General features: G+C 36.7%; 1 protein-coding gene across 3 annotated transcripts in view; it reads left to right on the top strand.

The window, feature by feature from the left end:
* The window catches only part of PARG (poly(ADP-ribose) glycohydrolase), a 57,867-nt gene that overhangs the window by 20,730 nt on the left and 20,188 nt on the right, over positions 1 to 16,949 (top strand). For all 3 annotated transcript variants that reach the window (XM_065746786.1, XM_065746787.1, XM_065746785.1), the window contains exons 8-10: positions 2,386 to 2,478; positions 4,361 to 4,518; positions 15,567 to 15,646. In XM_065746786.1, coding sequence (XP_065602858.1) covers positions 2,386 to 2,478; positions 4,361 to 4,518; positions 15,567 to 15,646 — 331 coding nt within the window. The remainder of the gene's footprint in view (positions 1 to 2,385; positions 2,479 to 4,360; positions 4,519 to 15,566; positions 15,647 to 16,949) is intronic.

The following is a 16,949-nucleotide window of genomic DNA, read 5'->3' as shown; positions in this document are numbered from 1 at the left end:
CAAGCTTATGGCCGTGACTCCGAGTTACTTGTTTCTCTAGGAACTTGAAGATGACAAAGGTTACGTGTTTCTGACTTATCTTATCTGATTATAGCTTCAAGAAGTAAGTGAGAGGAACAGGATTAAATGCATCCCTAGGAACTGTTCTCAGGGAGAAAATTCTGGGGAGAAGTTAAAGCTGTGTTTGAGCATTCAGAACCAGGAGTGCTTAGGCTTCCCAGTGGTTCAGCCAGAGAGGGACAGAGGTGAGGGTTCTTTGGCAAGCTTAGTACTCATGTAGATCACCTTTATGTTGTGGGATCTATTAAGTGACTTGTCTTGTGACAGTGTAGCCCTTTAAAAAAACAAAGCAACAACAAACACTCTTGTGTGATGTAGATGTAGGAATAATCAGCCTGAAGTCCAATGAAAACACGCGTGAGCATTTATGGCTCCAGATTTTGATGGATTTCTAGTGGTTATCTAATAACAATGGCATATAGGAATAATACCATTAGGAAGGCGAGAAGCAGCAGCACAATTTCAATTATAAAAGTAAGCTTCCTATTTATGTACTGTGCATCAGCTGAGCAGTTGCTGGTCCTGCCTCTGCTTAGGGAAGAAATTGTCTCATGCTATTGTTATATTGTTTTAAAAGAAGCATAAAGAGATGGTTGAAGCCTTGACAGCTATGACAGAGTCCGGTGCCATAATGTGTCGCCAGATAAGCGATACTGCTTAGTCTGTGGCAGTCAGCAAAGCATGGCAGCCACTATTTATATGTCAATTTTAAAAGAGAGGAAGCGTTGCCCGAAGGGGAGAGAATATCAGAATCTGACAGCTCAGTAGACATCAGAGGTTAAATGTCATTTTTTTAATAGATTTAACTTATATATTCATTTTATTTATTGAAGTCTGTATTTCAGGCCCTTAATGCTTATTTTATTTCTTTCTCATACTTAAAAACATTGCACCTAAGAGCACAGAAAAGTTTCCTGCTAGAGCAGATGGTGATAAAGGTGAGGTGGCTGTTAGCAATGTATGACCTGTACTATGTAAAAAAAAAAAAAAAAAAGTATATATGCAGCCAATGGCAATAGAGAAACATTTCTTAAACAAAATGTTACGTTCCTGCTTTATTAAATAATTCTCAGATCGTCTAGGCTTGCTGTTCTTTGTAAGCTCCTGCTTCAATTTAAAACTTTTGTATGTCTCCCTGGACAACATACATAGTGTATAGGAAGTGACTGTGTAGGTATTGGCATTGTTCTTTTATTTTCCCCTACCCTTCCCTGCTATATGTTTTTGGTCCTTTGAGTGTTTGTATCCTTTGTTTTGTTTTTAACTTCCTGAGCATGCTTAGTCTTTTGTGTCACTTCAGATAGGATGGAGTAGTGCAAAGATACTTCTGTGTAGTTATTTTAATGATATTGGAAGAACTGAAATTGGTAGCCTTTAAACATTTTCATCTTGTATTACATGGAGTGCAGTATGCTTTACAAAATAGATGTCTTATTTTTCTTTGGTTTTGCTCAGAACGGGGAATTGACTTAGAAGAGAGATTCCAGGTCAGTGCTGACAGCTCTCTGCATGCTTTGGCAGCCAGACGTGTGACAGTGGGCCAGGTAGTATAGGATGGGAGCTGAGCATAGGGCAGAAGATCTTGATGTGGCCAGGTCTTAAATGTAAAAGCTCTGAGAAGCCTTCTGAAACCTGGATGTAACTGTACCTGTTTTTTGAGTGCTGTCGGTTCTGGGAAGATAGGTAAAGGAAGAGGCTGAAGATCCTGCAACTTCAGCATGCAGGAACTTGAGGCTGCAAACGTTTTCATATGTGAGCCAGTGGCTCTAGATGTTGGGGGAATGTGATGGGGATGAACAGCAGGGTGTGGCCAGATTTGCATTTGCTGCAGCATTTGGTGTTGTGCTGAGGACCACTGGTCTGACAAAGCAGCCTGTCCTTATCAGGGCAATATCTTAGATGCTTGCCTTAGGCTATGACATGCATGTCAAAGGAAATCAAATCCTTTGAATCCTTTTAGTCATTATGCGGTGATTTATATTATTTATATTGCTAATATTATTTGTATGAATGTTTTTATATTACGAATTTCATTCTTCGTTTTGAAAAAAAATTCCTACATAGTTCATTTGATCATGTGCTTTTTCAGCTGCCACTTTGGAGAGAGTTGTTCCTGTTTTGCAAGCTTGGGGGTTATTGGATGGTAAAATCCAGTGAGGTCCTATGATAAAAAACATTATAAAACTTTGATTTGCATTAGGCTAACAGGGTCTTTTTTATCTCTTTTAAATAGGCCCTGTTTTCAAAAACTTTTTTGTACAGTTGTTATTTCTGACTTCAAAGCTTTTTCAAATTGCTTATTTACTTATTTCCCTTTTCAACTAGGTTCTTGAAGATGCAGAGGCCCAGCATTTATTCCAGTCCATTCTTCCTGATATGGTCAAGCTGGCGCTCTGTCTCCCTACTATCTGCACACAGGTAAGCAAACATAGCTAGCTAGTTCCATGCTCTCAAGCAGACCAGTTTTCTCTAAAGTAATACTCATAATCAATCAAAAGATCAGGCTACTGAATGTAGCTGAGGCCTAGGGAACAGAATGGATCATCCACATCTTATAATACTATCAAACTTACCAGCTGGAGTACTTGAATGATGTAAACACACCTGATTTTTGCATTTTAGAACTCTTAATGATAAAGCCTTCCCTAATAGCATGGATTATTCTGTTGTGAGCATCACAGTACTTGTACCAACTTTAATTCTTTGCTGTTATAACAGGAATCAGTTCTATAGGTTGTAAAGCTAATGTAAACCTTATCATGAATAATTTCATTGAAGTAAATAGGATTGAAAATGCACGATAACACGTTATCGGGGTTGGGACTCGAATTTGTATGCTCTTTTGTCATGCTTTTCTAAGTCGTTTCTGTTGAACTGGAGTGGGAAAATCTTTCCCTGCTTTATGTGGGAAGTGTTCTACAACAAGTAGAGAATTTCAAACTGTGTGAATATTTCATAAGCACTTTTAGCTAGTCACTGCTGGGAGAATTTCTTGAGAATGTTACCACGTTTCTAGACACAGTCAAGCACAGGACTCACTGGGTCACGTAGTAATGCCTATCATAGAAGTATTTATAGCGTTAAGCAGTACAAATTGTTAATCATTTAATTTTGTCGGACCTATTATTTTCTTGTACGTAAAACTAGACCTATTGAACTTACTAGAGAGAGGTTTTTAGGCTTCTTTTTCCCCTCTCTGTGACTTCAGACATTGGTATATAGCTTGTTAATTAAATAGCCGGAAGACAGAACGAGATAAAAAGTGAATGTAGTAATTATAAGAATGAAATATATTGTCTTGTGGAGTAAACAGAGCTGTGTATTCAACAGTGTAAATCAGCAACAGCTTCTATATTAACAACTAAAGGGATTAAATCATGTCTGTTTAGCTTCCTGGAGCTAAGCTAATGGTGCTGGCTGAGAATGCTGGAAGAGGCAGTGAAAAGGGTTCTCTCCCTGCTATCAAGGGTATTTATCATAATTGTTACCAAACTCCTTAGTAAACAGACATATTTGTCTTGGTATTATCACATAAACTTATTTTCATTTTAAATGAAATGACTTGAATATGATGAGGGAAAATCTCATATCAGGAGACAAAGCCTAATAAAAGGAATGATGGTAACACGTAACTTTAGTTTCGTCTTCTTTGTTTCTCTTCCAATTGGAGAAACTCTGTCCAGAGTAAAAATACCAAATAAAAGACTGAAATTAGGCTGTGCTTTTTCTTTATTATGAAAGCTTTCATAAGTATTGCTAATCATATACTTCCTGCAAAGATTATTAGTCTGCTGTTTTGATTCAGGGAGGCCAGGAATAAAAAATTGAGTCATTGGGTGACAATTGTGGCATGACCTCCACCATTCTTTGTAAATTGTGAAGCCAGAAACATTCCTTAAGTGGGTTCTTAGGTATTGAACTATCAAAACAGATTTTTTTATGTCAGCTTTTAAGATTGCCCAGGAATTGTGAGTCCTGAATGTTTTTTCCCCTAGATTTCCCCTGATTTTGTTTGGTAAGTTGTGTTTTCTTGGTCTCTCTTTTATTATTGATTAGAAATCTGCAGTTTGTCAGCAAGCCTTTCCCAATTGTCTTGAATAAACTGTTCTTGACTTTAATGGTTCTGCTGATTAAAGGGTTCACCAATGGCCTAAATTACTCTTGCTCTAATTTAACAAATGTAATTTTGTGCTCCTGTTTTTTCTTTTAAAATGGGTAAGCTAATTATTTTTCTCTCTCCTTCCCTCCCTTTTCTCCTGGCCCTCCCTCCCCCTTCACCTCTTTTGTTCCCACTTCGTAGCCAATACCTCTTCTGAAACAAAAGATGAATCACTCCATCACAATGTCACAGGAACAGATTGCTAGTTTTCTGGCCAATGCTTTCTTCTGTACTTTTCCACGTCGCAATGCGAAGATGAAGTCTGAGTATTCTAGTTATCCAGACATTAACTTCAACAGGTATGGCACTTGGGAAGCTGTGTAACTCTGTAGGAAATATTCTTGTGCACAGGAAGTTGTTTAGTATTCCAGATTTTACTCTTTTTTTACTGCTTGTGCTTGCACAAATACTCTTTCATGAACATAATTATGCTAGTGCAGTTTGTCTACAAATGGCATATTTCAGTTGAGCTTTGTATATTTTATGTGCTTTTAAATGAAAGGTCAGCATTACCCCAGCCATGTTCCTGTTGTCCCCTTGTGTCAACAGTGGTGATCTGCAAATAGAGTCAGATTTAACAGGACTTAATTCCTCATCAAGCTAGGAAAGTTTTAAGACTACAATATGATTTTAACTGAAGACGTTATTCTTTTCTTTCTCGATAGTAGCATGCGTGCTGTCTGTTTTAAAGATTTTCCACACATCTTTTACTTCTTAAATGCGGTTATTTCAGTTGTGAAAGGAGATGGAGGTATTTCCTGCTGTAGAGTAATAAGTGCACACAGACTTCTGAGTAGAAGTATGTATGGACCAACCTTACATTTATTAAACTCACATTATTATCTGGAGGTTTTCACAGAATCGCAGAACTGTAGGGGTTGGAAGGGACCTCTAGAGATCACCTAGTTTAACCCCTCTGCCAAAGCAGCTCCTTAGACTAGATTGCATAGGTAAATGTCCAGGTGGGTCTTGAATGTCTCTAGAGAAGGAGACTCCACCACCTTTCTTATCCCCTTGAGGTTAATACATGTGGTTTATATGTTCTGAACACTGAGATGAAATATGAAGTAGTGTTACCTGTGACCCAGCACACTTGGGAACTTCCTTGTGTCATAAGAGCCTCGACATGCTTGAACTTGCCATAATCAAGGTGTGGGAATACAAAAAGTATAATTAGAGCTGCAGCTGTGGAACAGGATAAACAGCATGAGAAAGGAAGGCTGAGAACCAAGGACACTTCCAGAAGAAGAGGAAAACGAGTTCAAGTAAGCTGCATGATGGCAGACCCTAATTGGAGGAAGAGTGCATGGCTTGGGAAGATTCACAGCCCTGACTGGATAATCGCCTGTATGCACGGTTAAGGACTGTTTTGGGAAGTTATATTGTTGATATGGAAAGGCGGGTGGGAAAGCTACAAGAGAGAAACTGTGAAAGTATATAAGGGATGTTAAAACCTGTAATAAACGATTTGGATCGTTCACATCTGAGTCTGTGCCCGAGACACTGCACAAGCAAGTCTGGTATACTGATGCAATAGTAATGGTTTTGGTGCATATTGTTACAAAGGGATAGCATGAGCTTATCTACACTGAGGATCTAAAAGAAAGACCAGAAAACTGTACTTGGCAGAAGTTTGCTGACCAGATTTTTGTCCTTTTGGTGCAGTGGCATACAGAACAGAAGTATTAGTGGACGTTTGTGCCTATACAGAACAGCATGTTTTTCCATCATTTGTTTGTAGAAGCAACTAAATGGGGGGCAACCATCCATTCATTAGAAAGGCTTATGTCCAGGGCAGTGGGTGGGTAGGGGTCTGGACATGGTTCTTTTTGACTGTTCCATCTACATACTTGGTGGTGATTTTTTTTTTTAAGGACTTATAAAGTATTGGATTATTATCATTTAGTTGAATTATCACCTACATAATAAAATGCTGCAGTCACTGGAATATGAACACAGTGAATGAACATTGTATGGGTATATAAAGTCACAGTAGTGCAGTAGTGGTTAACTCAGGACATGATAATTTTAACTACTTAGAAATAAAAACTTTAGTAAATATTAGGGAAATAAATTAATGCCATGGATTTGAAAAATAACCTGTAAAAACACTTATGTTCAGAATTCCTGCTTTATTCTGGTCAGTCCTTTGGTTTTTCTTGCTTTGCCTCTTTTGCCATTGCTCAAAGTAATTTCCAATTTTATGATTTTGAAGGAATAATATAACAGTCTTCGGATCTTCTTACATTACATATGAAAGTAATGCTCAGCTTTAGGCTGTGTAAGGTAGAAAGACACTTTTATCTGAGTGCAAGAATGTTTACAAAACTGGAGGAAAGATGGAAAGATGATGTCTTTTTCCTGAGTATTGAAAATAACCATTCTTCAGAGTTTGCCAATTTATGCATTTATATAAGAGCAGTTTCTTTCTTAATACTCCTTGTTTAACCATTTGTTGGACCCACTGTATTTTCCCCTTTGTATTTTGTAGTTGATAATGATCAGGTTGGTGAAGTAGGAAAGGTGTCTTAACAGTAGCTGTAAATAAGAGTGAATGTGTCAGTGACAGGTGAACTGACAGGATAAAAGCTGAAGCCAGTTGATTGGTGAAGTTACACTGTTTGCTATCATGTTACTGTATGTAACCTGACTTAGATAAAGTCTAAGCTGATGGAAAGAGTATAGACAGTACCTTGCTTATTTTTTCCTCTTTCTGTCAATCTTATGTTTTCTCATCCTAGAAAGTTAGTTCTGTAAGAGCTGAAAAGAACAACAAAATGCCATGTTTTTAGATTTGCGAAGATGAGGTTTGTTTCACTGCAGCAAGTACTTGTAAGGTTTTACAGAAAAGCCTTTTGTGAAGCTGAAAGTGTTCAAAAGGCAGCAGGCAATAGCTGAAATTGAAGTGCTTGTGACTTTTTTTCCTCTTGATGTTGATGTTTTGATTTAAAGGCTTTGGGGACTATTGCTCTGCCCTGTTTAGGAATGGGCATAACAGATTGTTTTACACAGCAGCTCTTTTCCCCTACAGTCTTATTGTCTGCAGTTTTGTTGTTGTTGATGTTTGTTTGTTTGTTTCTGGTTTTTTTTCCTGACTTGGTTCTTTTCTCAGCATAATTTGTCTGCTGTATGACTGTGAATGAATTACTGTGTTCTTTGGGTAGAGGGAAAAAAATCTGCCATAATTTCATAATGAAGCAAAATTACTGAGTGTATGGTAGCATCTGAGATAATGTATTTTTAACAAATGTTCTGCAATTTCACTATGAGTGCACTTTTTACATCAATGTGAAAGTCTTTCAGCCCTTTGCTCAGCTCATGAGACTGAAAGAAATTATTTTTGTGCCTGAAGTTAGGAACACAACTGTATAGCCTTTTTCTTTCTTGTGTTTCCAACTTTATGCAGCAATCATTTATCATTCACTTAATACGGACTTAAACATCAGCACCTGTTTGTACACTTCAGTTGTGTTTTCTGTGTTTTTATTTATGTCCTGTTATGTCCCTCCCTCTCTTTCAGTCTTTCTTTTTATAGGTTTCTCTAGTATTAAGTAACGTACTCTGATTTCCACCCAATGCCCCTAATCAATATGCAAATCAGACCTAACAGCAGGTCATCAACACAGGATACTGAGTAGATACTTTTTTTTTTTTTTTTTTAGCTTTTTTGGTGCACCAGTGCTTGGCACTGTTACTGTAGTGATGATGGTATGTTGCTTGAATCCACTAATAACTGTATCTGGTTGGAAGGAAAGCCATTTTAAATGTTAGTATTAACATAAATCATCTCTGCTTCATCTGTTCTCTCCTGTCCCTCTTGCCAATTGAGAGAGGGACAGAGGGAACATTCCTCCTTTGACACTGAAACAGTTTAATAGCATGTTGTGACAGTGAGTGCCTGTTTTGATTGTTCATCATGGTACAGAGGCCAAGTCACTTGTATAATGAAATACTCTGTAATTTAATTAAATTCTTCCCTTTAGGACTTGGCAAGGATTGGCCTCTTGCAATTCTTAAGTTATTAATAACATCATTCATTAAAAATGTAGTTAATAAAATGGATTTCACAGTTTAGCTTTGAGAGCCTGGGTATTTATGAATTTTAGCAAATGGAATAGCATCTGTTCAGTAGCCAAATATTATTAGAGCATACAAAATAGCATGAGGCATTGCTTCTGTTTGAACCAAACATAACGCCAAATTTTGTAAGTTCATTTTTATCCCAAAAATGCTTTTATAATATGTTAACGTGGAAATGGATTGAACAGCTTTGTGCAAAAATATTCCATTGCTACAGAATTAATTGCATTTGTCCACTTATCACTCTCACTGATAAATTTTTTTGAAGAAGTTGCATATTGCTTGAATGTGAAGGATTAGTTGCATCAACTCTTCTAAGTGATGATAGTTGCATTTAAATGCAGTTTCTTCTGGTAATGCTGAGAGTGAATCTTCACTGTGAGTAGTGTGTGGTTTAGTGTACCATTTTAGTAAAAAGTGAGGAATGCTTATTGTTCCTCTGTCGAAATATATCAAAGTTAAGAACTTTGGTCTTTTTACATTTATTCATGAGAAAATCCTGAAACAAATACAGTGATATGTCAGGCAAGGTGGTTCAGTGGAGGTTTTTCGTGCCCTTGTTGACTGAGCTGTCAGACCTGTGTCTTACTACCATAGCATTCAGAATTTAGGGAACTGCAAATACTGTGTAAAAAATAAAACCAACAGGAAAAAAAAAAAAACAACCAAAAAACCAACAACCAAACTACAGAAGTCTGTTGTGATCTTATCTCAGTTCTCTGGGTGACCAAAAAGAGAACTCCTGTGTCAAAGACCCATTTTGCTGTACCTTTAATCTGCTACAGATCTGTTCTTGCCTGTAACATCAAGTTACAGTAACTTCACTGTTCATTTTTGAAAAACTGCTGTAGTTGAAGCGAAGGCATTAGGTGTCTGTAGTAGCTTCTGTTAAAGCAAGTGAGGCTGTATTATAATTAAAGACAGCATGTCTAATAACACAAACCTGGTGGATCTTCTGGCATGTATGCTAGTGAGATGCTCTGCTCTGAAACAGGCAGTATTCTAGTATGACTGACATTCTTCATCTTTATCAAGCAAGCTTTTAAAGCAATTTCAAGTGATTGGGAATGAGGGGGGGAGAAAAACAGTAGTTAAGATATATATGTCTTTTATGGAATGTATAATATATGAAAGGAAATGGGCAAACTGTATAGTATGTTTATACAGGAGAATTGAAATCTAATTTACCAGTAATGCAATTGTCTCTTCGTAAACAACATCAGTTTTGCAACACTAATGAGTATTCTCTGGGGAATAAATTATCTGATTCTGAGAGAACTTGATTTAGACTGAGAGATGCATTGCTTCTCTGAAAAGTGGCTCTAAGTTTTTGCTATGGTTTTAGACACTGAGCTTGCAAAACAAGTCATGTTATTCTGATGTCAGTGATGACAGTTGATACTTACGACACAACAGTAAATAAGAAAGTGCCTGTGAGGTAGAATTACTGAAATATTGTTTTTCTCCTACTTGATGCCAAGGGAATTCAAAACCTCTAAATTGCTTTCCGAATAGGCTGTTTTAATGGGATTCATGTTATTAAATGAACATACACTAGGCACCAGAAAAAGAGCTGATGTTACCACACCTGACTTGTGTTAAGTTTGTGCTGTATTTTCCTGTTGTCATTTTACAAGGCAGGTGGCTCAGCACCACAGTCATTTGCTCAGTCTCACCCCTTCCCAGGGGGTTGAGGAGAGAATCGGGAGGGGAAAAAGCCCAAACCATAAAGTAGAACTTGTGGGCTGAGATAAAGCTAAGATAGAGAAAAAGAAAAGGATAATTACTATGACAAGTTTCTCTGTGTGTATATGTATATATATATGTATGTTAATAACAAGTGATGGGCAAGGAGTTGCTCACCACACCCTGAGCGATGCCCAGCTAGTCCTCTGAGCAGCAGAAGAGAAAGAGATGAACTCCCACTTCCTTCAAAACTCCTCCTGCGGATGGTGTATTGTATGGAGTATCCCCTTAGCCAGTTTAAGTCAGCTGTCCTAATTCTATTCCCTCTCAGCTCCTTGGGCTCTTCTCTGCAAATGGCCTTGGCTCTATAGAACACTGCTTAAGAGGCAATTGTAAGCATCAGTGTGTTATGAACCTTGTTTTTTCCTAGAGTGAAAACATTGTACCACACCAGACACTCTGAAGAGAAAATTCCATCCCAGCTGAAACTAAGAAACCTGTCCAGATTTTCAAGGTTGAGATAGTAACCTTTCCTTTTGTGCTCACTAGTTGTTTTATCTGCCTTTCATCTCTGAGCAGGTCATCTTGGTGGGCTACTTTTGATTAATATGACGTTCAGAATTTGTTATTGAAGTTCTAGTAATCTGAAAAGCCTTGTTTGTAGTTCTCACTTAAAATATTTTCAATAGCAACAAGACTTCCTTGTAAGAATCAGTATTTTACAGTGAACTTGCCTTTTTGAATTTGTTCAGACTTCCTCATCTTAAATTATGTAATTGACTTTTAAGTATTTGAAGCTTTCTAGGGCAGTGACCTCCAAACTCTTCTAATCACACACCTTTTATCAGAAAAAAAAAAGTGATATATGTACATTCATTTTTTTCTACAATATGTACATTTATTTTTAAATTTTACACAAGTACTACTGTGCTAATATGGTCTATACATTATGAAACGTGCATGAAAATAGAGGTTTAGAAGGATGAGGTAAAGAGTTAAGTAAACAACTATTTCCAAATTTTTCTTTCATTCTGTGAGTGGTACGAAATTATTTTCTTCTTACATTCCAGTGAGTTGTCCTTAGTTCCCCTGGAATACTTTTGTAACCTACATTGGGGGGTTACTTTTTAAGAAAATACTTCAGTTAAAGAATACTGGTAACTAAGGTAATTCTCATTGTTGATGTATGGTAGACTGACGTTATCATATGTTGAGAGATTATTCTAGATCTTGTGCAGTTGTATCTGTACACATAATTATATAAAAATTCTGTATATGAGTTTTATACACAGTGGGATTCTCACTCTGTTGATGCATACAGACTTTGTACCCTTAAATACATGTGTGACTAAAGTTACTATGAGCACAATTGAAGAAAAGTATCAAATAATATTGTGACAGAAGTATTACTGAAACAAAGTGTTCTGCTCAACTATGCTTAGAGATGCAAATCCAAGCTCAGAAAAAAAGTTGTAAACAAGTATGATAATAATTTTGTAAAAGGAAGACCTTTATTTTTCTTTTGGAACTTCATGGAGGAAAAAAGATAGCAGGAAAAGGATGGTAGAGATGATTCACCATGTTCCCTGGTGCAACTGATGTAATCCTAAATGATTCATTTATTCATTTATTGTGTCACTGTCATGTTATGAGTTTTTCTTCTTGGGTTTGCGTATATCTGTGTGAAATTTTAGTAGTTCAAATAGAGATTGCTGGCAATTGAGAGCATAGCCCTTGATCTTATGGAGAGCACTAAGAGTTGACAGATAACATCTGAGCGTGTTTCCACCCCTCCATGTGTACATGGACATGGAATGTAACAAGATACAGAACCAAAGACACCTGTTCTTTTCTTTTTTCAAGTATTTTGCTATTCTGTACAGTTCCCTGAGTCTTAAGTTAGGTTTGTATTTGCACATTAGAGGCAGTGTACTCTGTAAAGTTTGAAAAAAAGCCCAGCCTGTGGATGGGAGGGTTACAGGATGGGGAAGGAAATATGGATAAGGAAGTACTCAGTATTAGCTAGGAGGTTAAATTGCATGTTAAGATATTTGTTTTTCTAGTTCTTCCCTTCTAAGATGAAAATGTAGATTGAAAAGAAGGCAAACTTGAGTTTGTAGACAGTGTGGCTGTAGAAAGCAGAATATTTGTTATACCTTTAAAATGCTTTTGTTTTATTTCAGGGGAGAAAAAAGCACACATTTTTGTAATATTTAATGTGGCTGCAATATATGTTTGTTGACAGTTGAGTAACTTTTTAATTTTTACTTGCATCTAACCAAGAACTGTTCTTATTTCTAGTATTTTTTTTCCTGTGTTTAGGATATGTTCAGAAAATTGAAGTAAGTATCTGATTGTTAGCTAGGAAAGTTTTCATATAACCACAGTGACTTAACAACCTACCTTACCACGCTGTTGGCTCATCTCCTGTATTATGTTTTTAAATCTCTGACTTTGACTTGTCAGAACCCCTAACTGTATCCCCATAGGCATATCTCACTAATACATCTTCTATTTGATAAGCATCACTGTAGAGCTAGAATAAATTCTCAGCTCCATTTGGTGGTCAGCCCCACAGGCTTTGTGCCCTGGTGTCTGACTTCCAACTAAGTGGAAGTTAGCTGCATGGCAGTAAGCACATCCTGTGCAGAGCAAAAATAGCTTGCGAATGCAGTTAGAGGTGATATTTCAATTGCTTCAGCTGAAAGTGGTACTTTGCATTTGATTTAAAGTGCACTTCATTTTGCTGAATTCTTTAATTTGAATTAATGGGGTTTTTTGGCCCTGGGTTCTTGTCAGTAAATTGGTTTTGTGGTTTACACTTATGTTTTTGGTTAGTTGTTTTTTCAGTAGGATCTGTGTTCCAGCACTTGAAGTAGCATTTGTTTAATACATTATTGATGTCTTCATATAGCTTTGTTCTCCAAAACACAGATATTTGCACCAGAAATAAAACCTCTCATAATGTTGCCTGAGGATCTCCAAAATAGTGTCCTAGATTAAAATGTTCCTAATTTTGCTATTTTATCCTCTTTTAAATTGATGAGAGTAGGTCTAGGCCATTTCTTATTTGTTTTGCTTATGCACTGCTTTGTTCATAGAGATAACTGGTTATTTACACTGTGTGTAAAACAGTATGGGTGTGTGGTTATATAGAGCATGAGGTTTATTGTTTCATCTCTTCAGTCTCTACTTCTGACCTTAGTATAGTTTGGAAGCCGCCTAAAACATTGACATCATTGTTATATGATTTCTCTGAAAATATAAAAGAACACATGAAGCAATCAAATTCAGCTGAACCTAATACCAGTAACCCTTAATAAATAGGTAGCTCCTATGAAGGTATATGGCTAATTTTTAACCTACTAAAACATGTTGGATATTTTCCACTGATCCAATTGGTCTTTAAAACAAATCTCTTCTTGAGTTAACTGCAGTAAAAGATGTGACATATGGTTACAGGTTGCATATTGTTTCTTGTTCAAAATGCAGGCGACTTTTGAACCTCACTGTATTTTTTCAGTCCTTACTGCAGGGGGAGTATCCCCTTGCAATACGTGATGTCAAAACTTGGGGCTTTCCAAATTCTTCTGTGCTACCCTGTGATTTTTACATAGTATCACAGGGTTAAAACTGTAATTATGGAATGTGTTTTGGGAATATATCTGCTGCAGATAAGATTTTTCAGAAGCAATTGGCATTAGTGTAGCTTTGATCCCAGGAGAAAAAGAAAAGAGCTGTTTATCACAGCTTTTACTGAGAGAAAAGACAGGACATTGCTGGACATCCTCCATTTAAAAAATATATATATTTCTGGTTGAAATGCCCTGCTGACAGTGACCACATTCTAGTTTCATCCATTATAATTACTTACCAAGTTCATCTCCCTTGCTGTTGCTATTTAGCTTGATCTGCCTTTTTTCAAGCATAGTATTTTCTCCCTGCACTGTGTGCTAGTTACTCTGAGTCATGAAGCACCTTTGTGACATGAAGAACTTAATACTGAGAGACTGCAGCATAATCAAGATTTCAAGTTGAAGAGGCAAAAAAGCCTGGTGAAGGCATGACAGGACTAATATAGAAATGAACCAATTAAAGGACTTGTACCAGGTGAAAGGTTGGAGATAACTTAGGCATTTAGACAAGATCTGCATGCACATCTTATATTTCTTTCCGGAGTCCTTTATTAGTCTAGCAAGCACAGTGTGATCCAATACCTTTCAGATGGGTCTGTTTTGAAGTGGGCCATACACACATGAAACTTGGTGCCTTGTAATCCCTGATTGGTTGTTCTGAGGCTGAAGGTTTTTATAAGATCTTTTCGACCTTACAGTTAGCCTATTTAACTTTATATAGATTTTGGATAAAATTGATCTCTTCAACACATAGATTGCTAAGAATTTTTGAAGTACTAAAAAAAATTACCCTGGTTCACTGCTGAAAGCTAAGTCTAGCTGGCAGCATTCTGTCTTTAAAATCAGGTTTTCATTTCAATGCATGGAAACGAATAATGTTGTGTCATTGCTTTACTTACACTGTTGTTTTGTGGTTTGTGGGGGTAAGGGTCAGTAGGGGTGTTATAACTTAAATCCTCAGGGCTTTCACCATTTTGGACATCTTCTAGTGACCTTCCTGCTCAAAGGATATTATTTCTGAAGTCCTCACTGTTCTTCCTCCCAGTTAAATTCCATTATGTGTTGCCAATAACAATGCCTTGTCACTTTGCTGGAGGTGAAATTAAGTAATGCGTGTTCAAGTTGCTGGAAGATGGATGATGCAGTAAAAATGAAAAAAAAAAAAGTTAATGTTAAAAGCACGCATTCACTTAATGGCTTAAAATTGGATGCTTCCTTTTACTGCTTAGATTTTTTCAGATGAGTTTGAGAATGCCAGCAGTAGCCCAGCGGATAAAGACATTTCTATTAGAGAGTGGATTAATTTCTTCAGAAATGCTTCTAGTGCCATGCAGTTCATGAAAGCATGATGTAGTTGCCTTCATTCTTCTCTGCAGTAAGAAGCTGTTCACTCAGCTGTAAGTAGGGTAAGGCATGTGGACCCTGGAGTGTTCACTGCATATGTTTTCACCCCTGGGTCACTGATTTCAATCCAAGATAATTTGCTGCAATTAAATCTAGATTTTTGGATGTTGTTTTTGAAATGTTTTGATATTAGTAAATAACATTATTACCTTCATCAGAAACTTACCTAGGAAATCAACCTAAAAACTAGCTCTGTTTGAAACAACATTTTAAAGTGCTCTACATGTATAAGCGTGTAAATAATACCTCCTGTTGGGAGTGTGCAGTCTCAGTATTTGTGTATATTTCAAGACTGGTGCCTAGCAAGTGGTGCAAAGTTTCTGTATGGGATAGTGCAGTTGAGACACAGTGTAGCAGTATTGCAACTAAGTGCTTTATTGTGGAAAGAACATCTAGGCAGCCCCACTGTGTCCTGGTTCTGTAACACTGAAGTGGCTGACTTTAAGGGGGTGGACTGTTTTTCAACTTTTACCTACAAGCAGCCTAATGACTACGCTGTGCGTCCCTGAAGTCTAATTAATTAATTTTGCCATGTTTTCCAGATTGTTTGAAGGACGGTCACCAAGGAAGCCTGAGAAACTTAAGACCCTTTTCTGCTATTTTAGAAGAGTCACAGAAAAAAGTATGTACTTCATTTCTTTTCTTGAGCTACAAAACAGATAGATAATTTACATGTACCTGTGTACATAGGTACATAGATAATTTAATCACCTTAGATTTAGGAGTAGCTATGCAGCATTATGATGGAAGCAGCTAACAAAACCCAGCATGCTGATATTCTTTAGTGCCACTTTCTCGTGTATAGATAACGTGTGTCATTTAATTTTTTGCTTGAAGCTTATTCTCAATTCCTTTTTATTTTTCTGAGAGGGATGTTTGTGTATAACACCCAAATACATAGATAGTTTCAGATTATATTCTCACCTCTTTATTTATTTATATATATACTGTATATAAAGTGTATGCATTTCTATGTACATACATGTTATACAAATTTTGTTTGTGTTTCTATATAAATTTAAAATATACAGGCAGTGACTTGGTACACCTCATCACAGTGTGGTATTCTCTCTACATTCACATGTGGTCATTAAAATCACCAGAACCGTGCCATCTTTTAAAGATTTTGTTTCAATCTTAAGGATTCGTGCAGTATGCACTCTTAGTACTTTGACTGTGACGTTTGTAGTTCAAAGTGATTTTTCCTTACTGTTGTTAGTATTTCAGTTTTTTTCTTCTGATTTTCCAAAGCAAAGCTGCTGTGAAGTTTTCTTTAAGTGATTTTCATTGTGATAGCAAGGTGCGAGATGTCTTCAACTTTAGAAATGTGTGTGGTATTTTCCTTAGCATATGTAGTAAGATCTTCTGCTGTTTCCATCGATTTGAATGTTTACATAAGCTCCTCTCCAAAAGACTTATTTTTTGAGAGCGCTATAGTAGAACTCATAAATTCCCTTTCTGAGGAGAAAGGGTTTTGACTGTAGTTACATATATATCTGCAGCAATATCTTATAGTGTTTTTATAGGACATTTTCTTTTCACATTGATAGTTTACTCTTACCATATTCTCAGAAAAGTTTGTTCTTAAAAAGAAAAAAACTCCTCCATGTTAAGCAGTTACACATTAAAAACAGATTTCATTTGTTCCGTGGGTTTATTATTCAGTTTATCAGTTCATTATTTTATTTCATCTCTAATTAATTACAGCTACTTCCTGTTTTAGCTAACAAACTTCAGCAATGTCAATAGAAATAAATCTGTTGTGGAAAGTGAATTGTGGTCTGTGTGCTCAGATGAGGAGAGCTGTGGTGTAGGGACTCTTCCAATAAATATTTTCAAATTTTTGCTGCTATCCCTGACTGAATTGGGAGCATCCTTTATGAAAACTACTGTTTTAGACTTCTCAATGGTAGAACATCAAACTA

Source organism: Cyrtonyx montezumae, unplaced genomic scaffold (genome assembly GCF_038088225.1).
Source record: "Cyrtonyx montezumae isolate F1298 unplaced genomic scaffold, pur_monq_1.0 scaffold_4, whole genome shotgun sequence".
NCBI lineage: Eukaryota > Metazoa > Chordata > Aves > Galliformes > Odontophoridae > Cyrtonyx > Cyrtonyx montezumae.
This window is presented reverse-complemented; position numbering and strand designations above follow the sequence as displayed.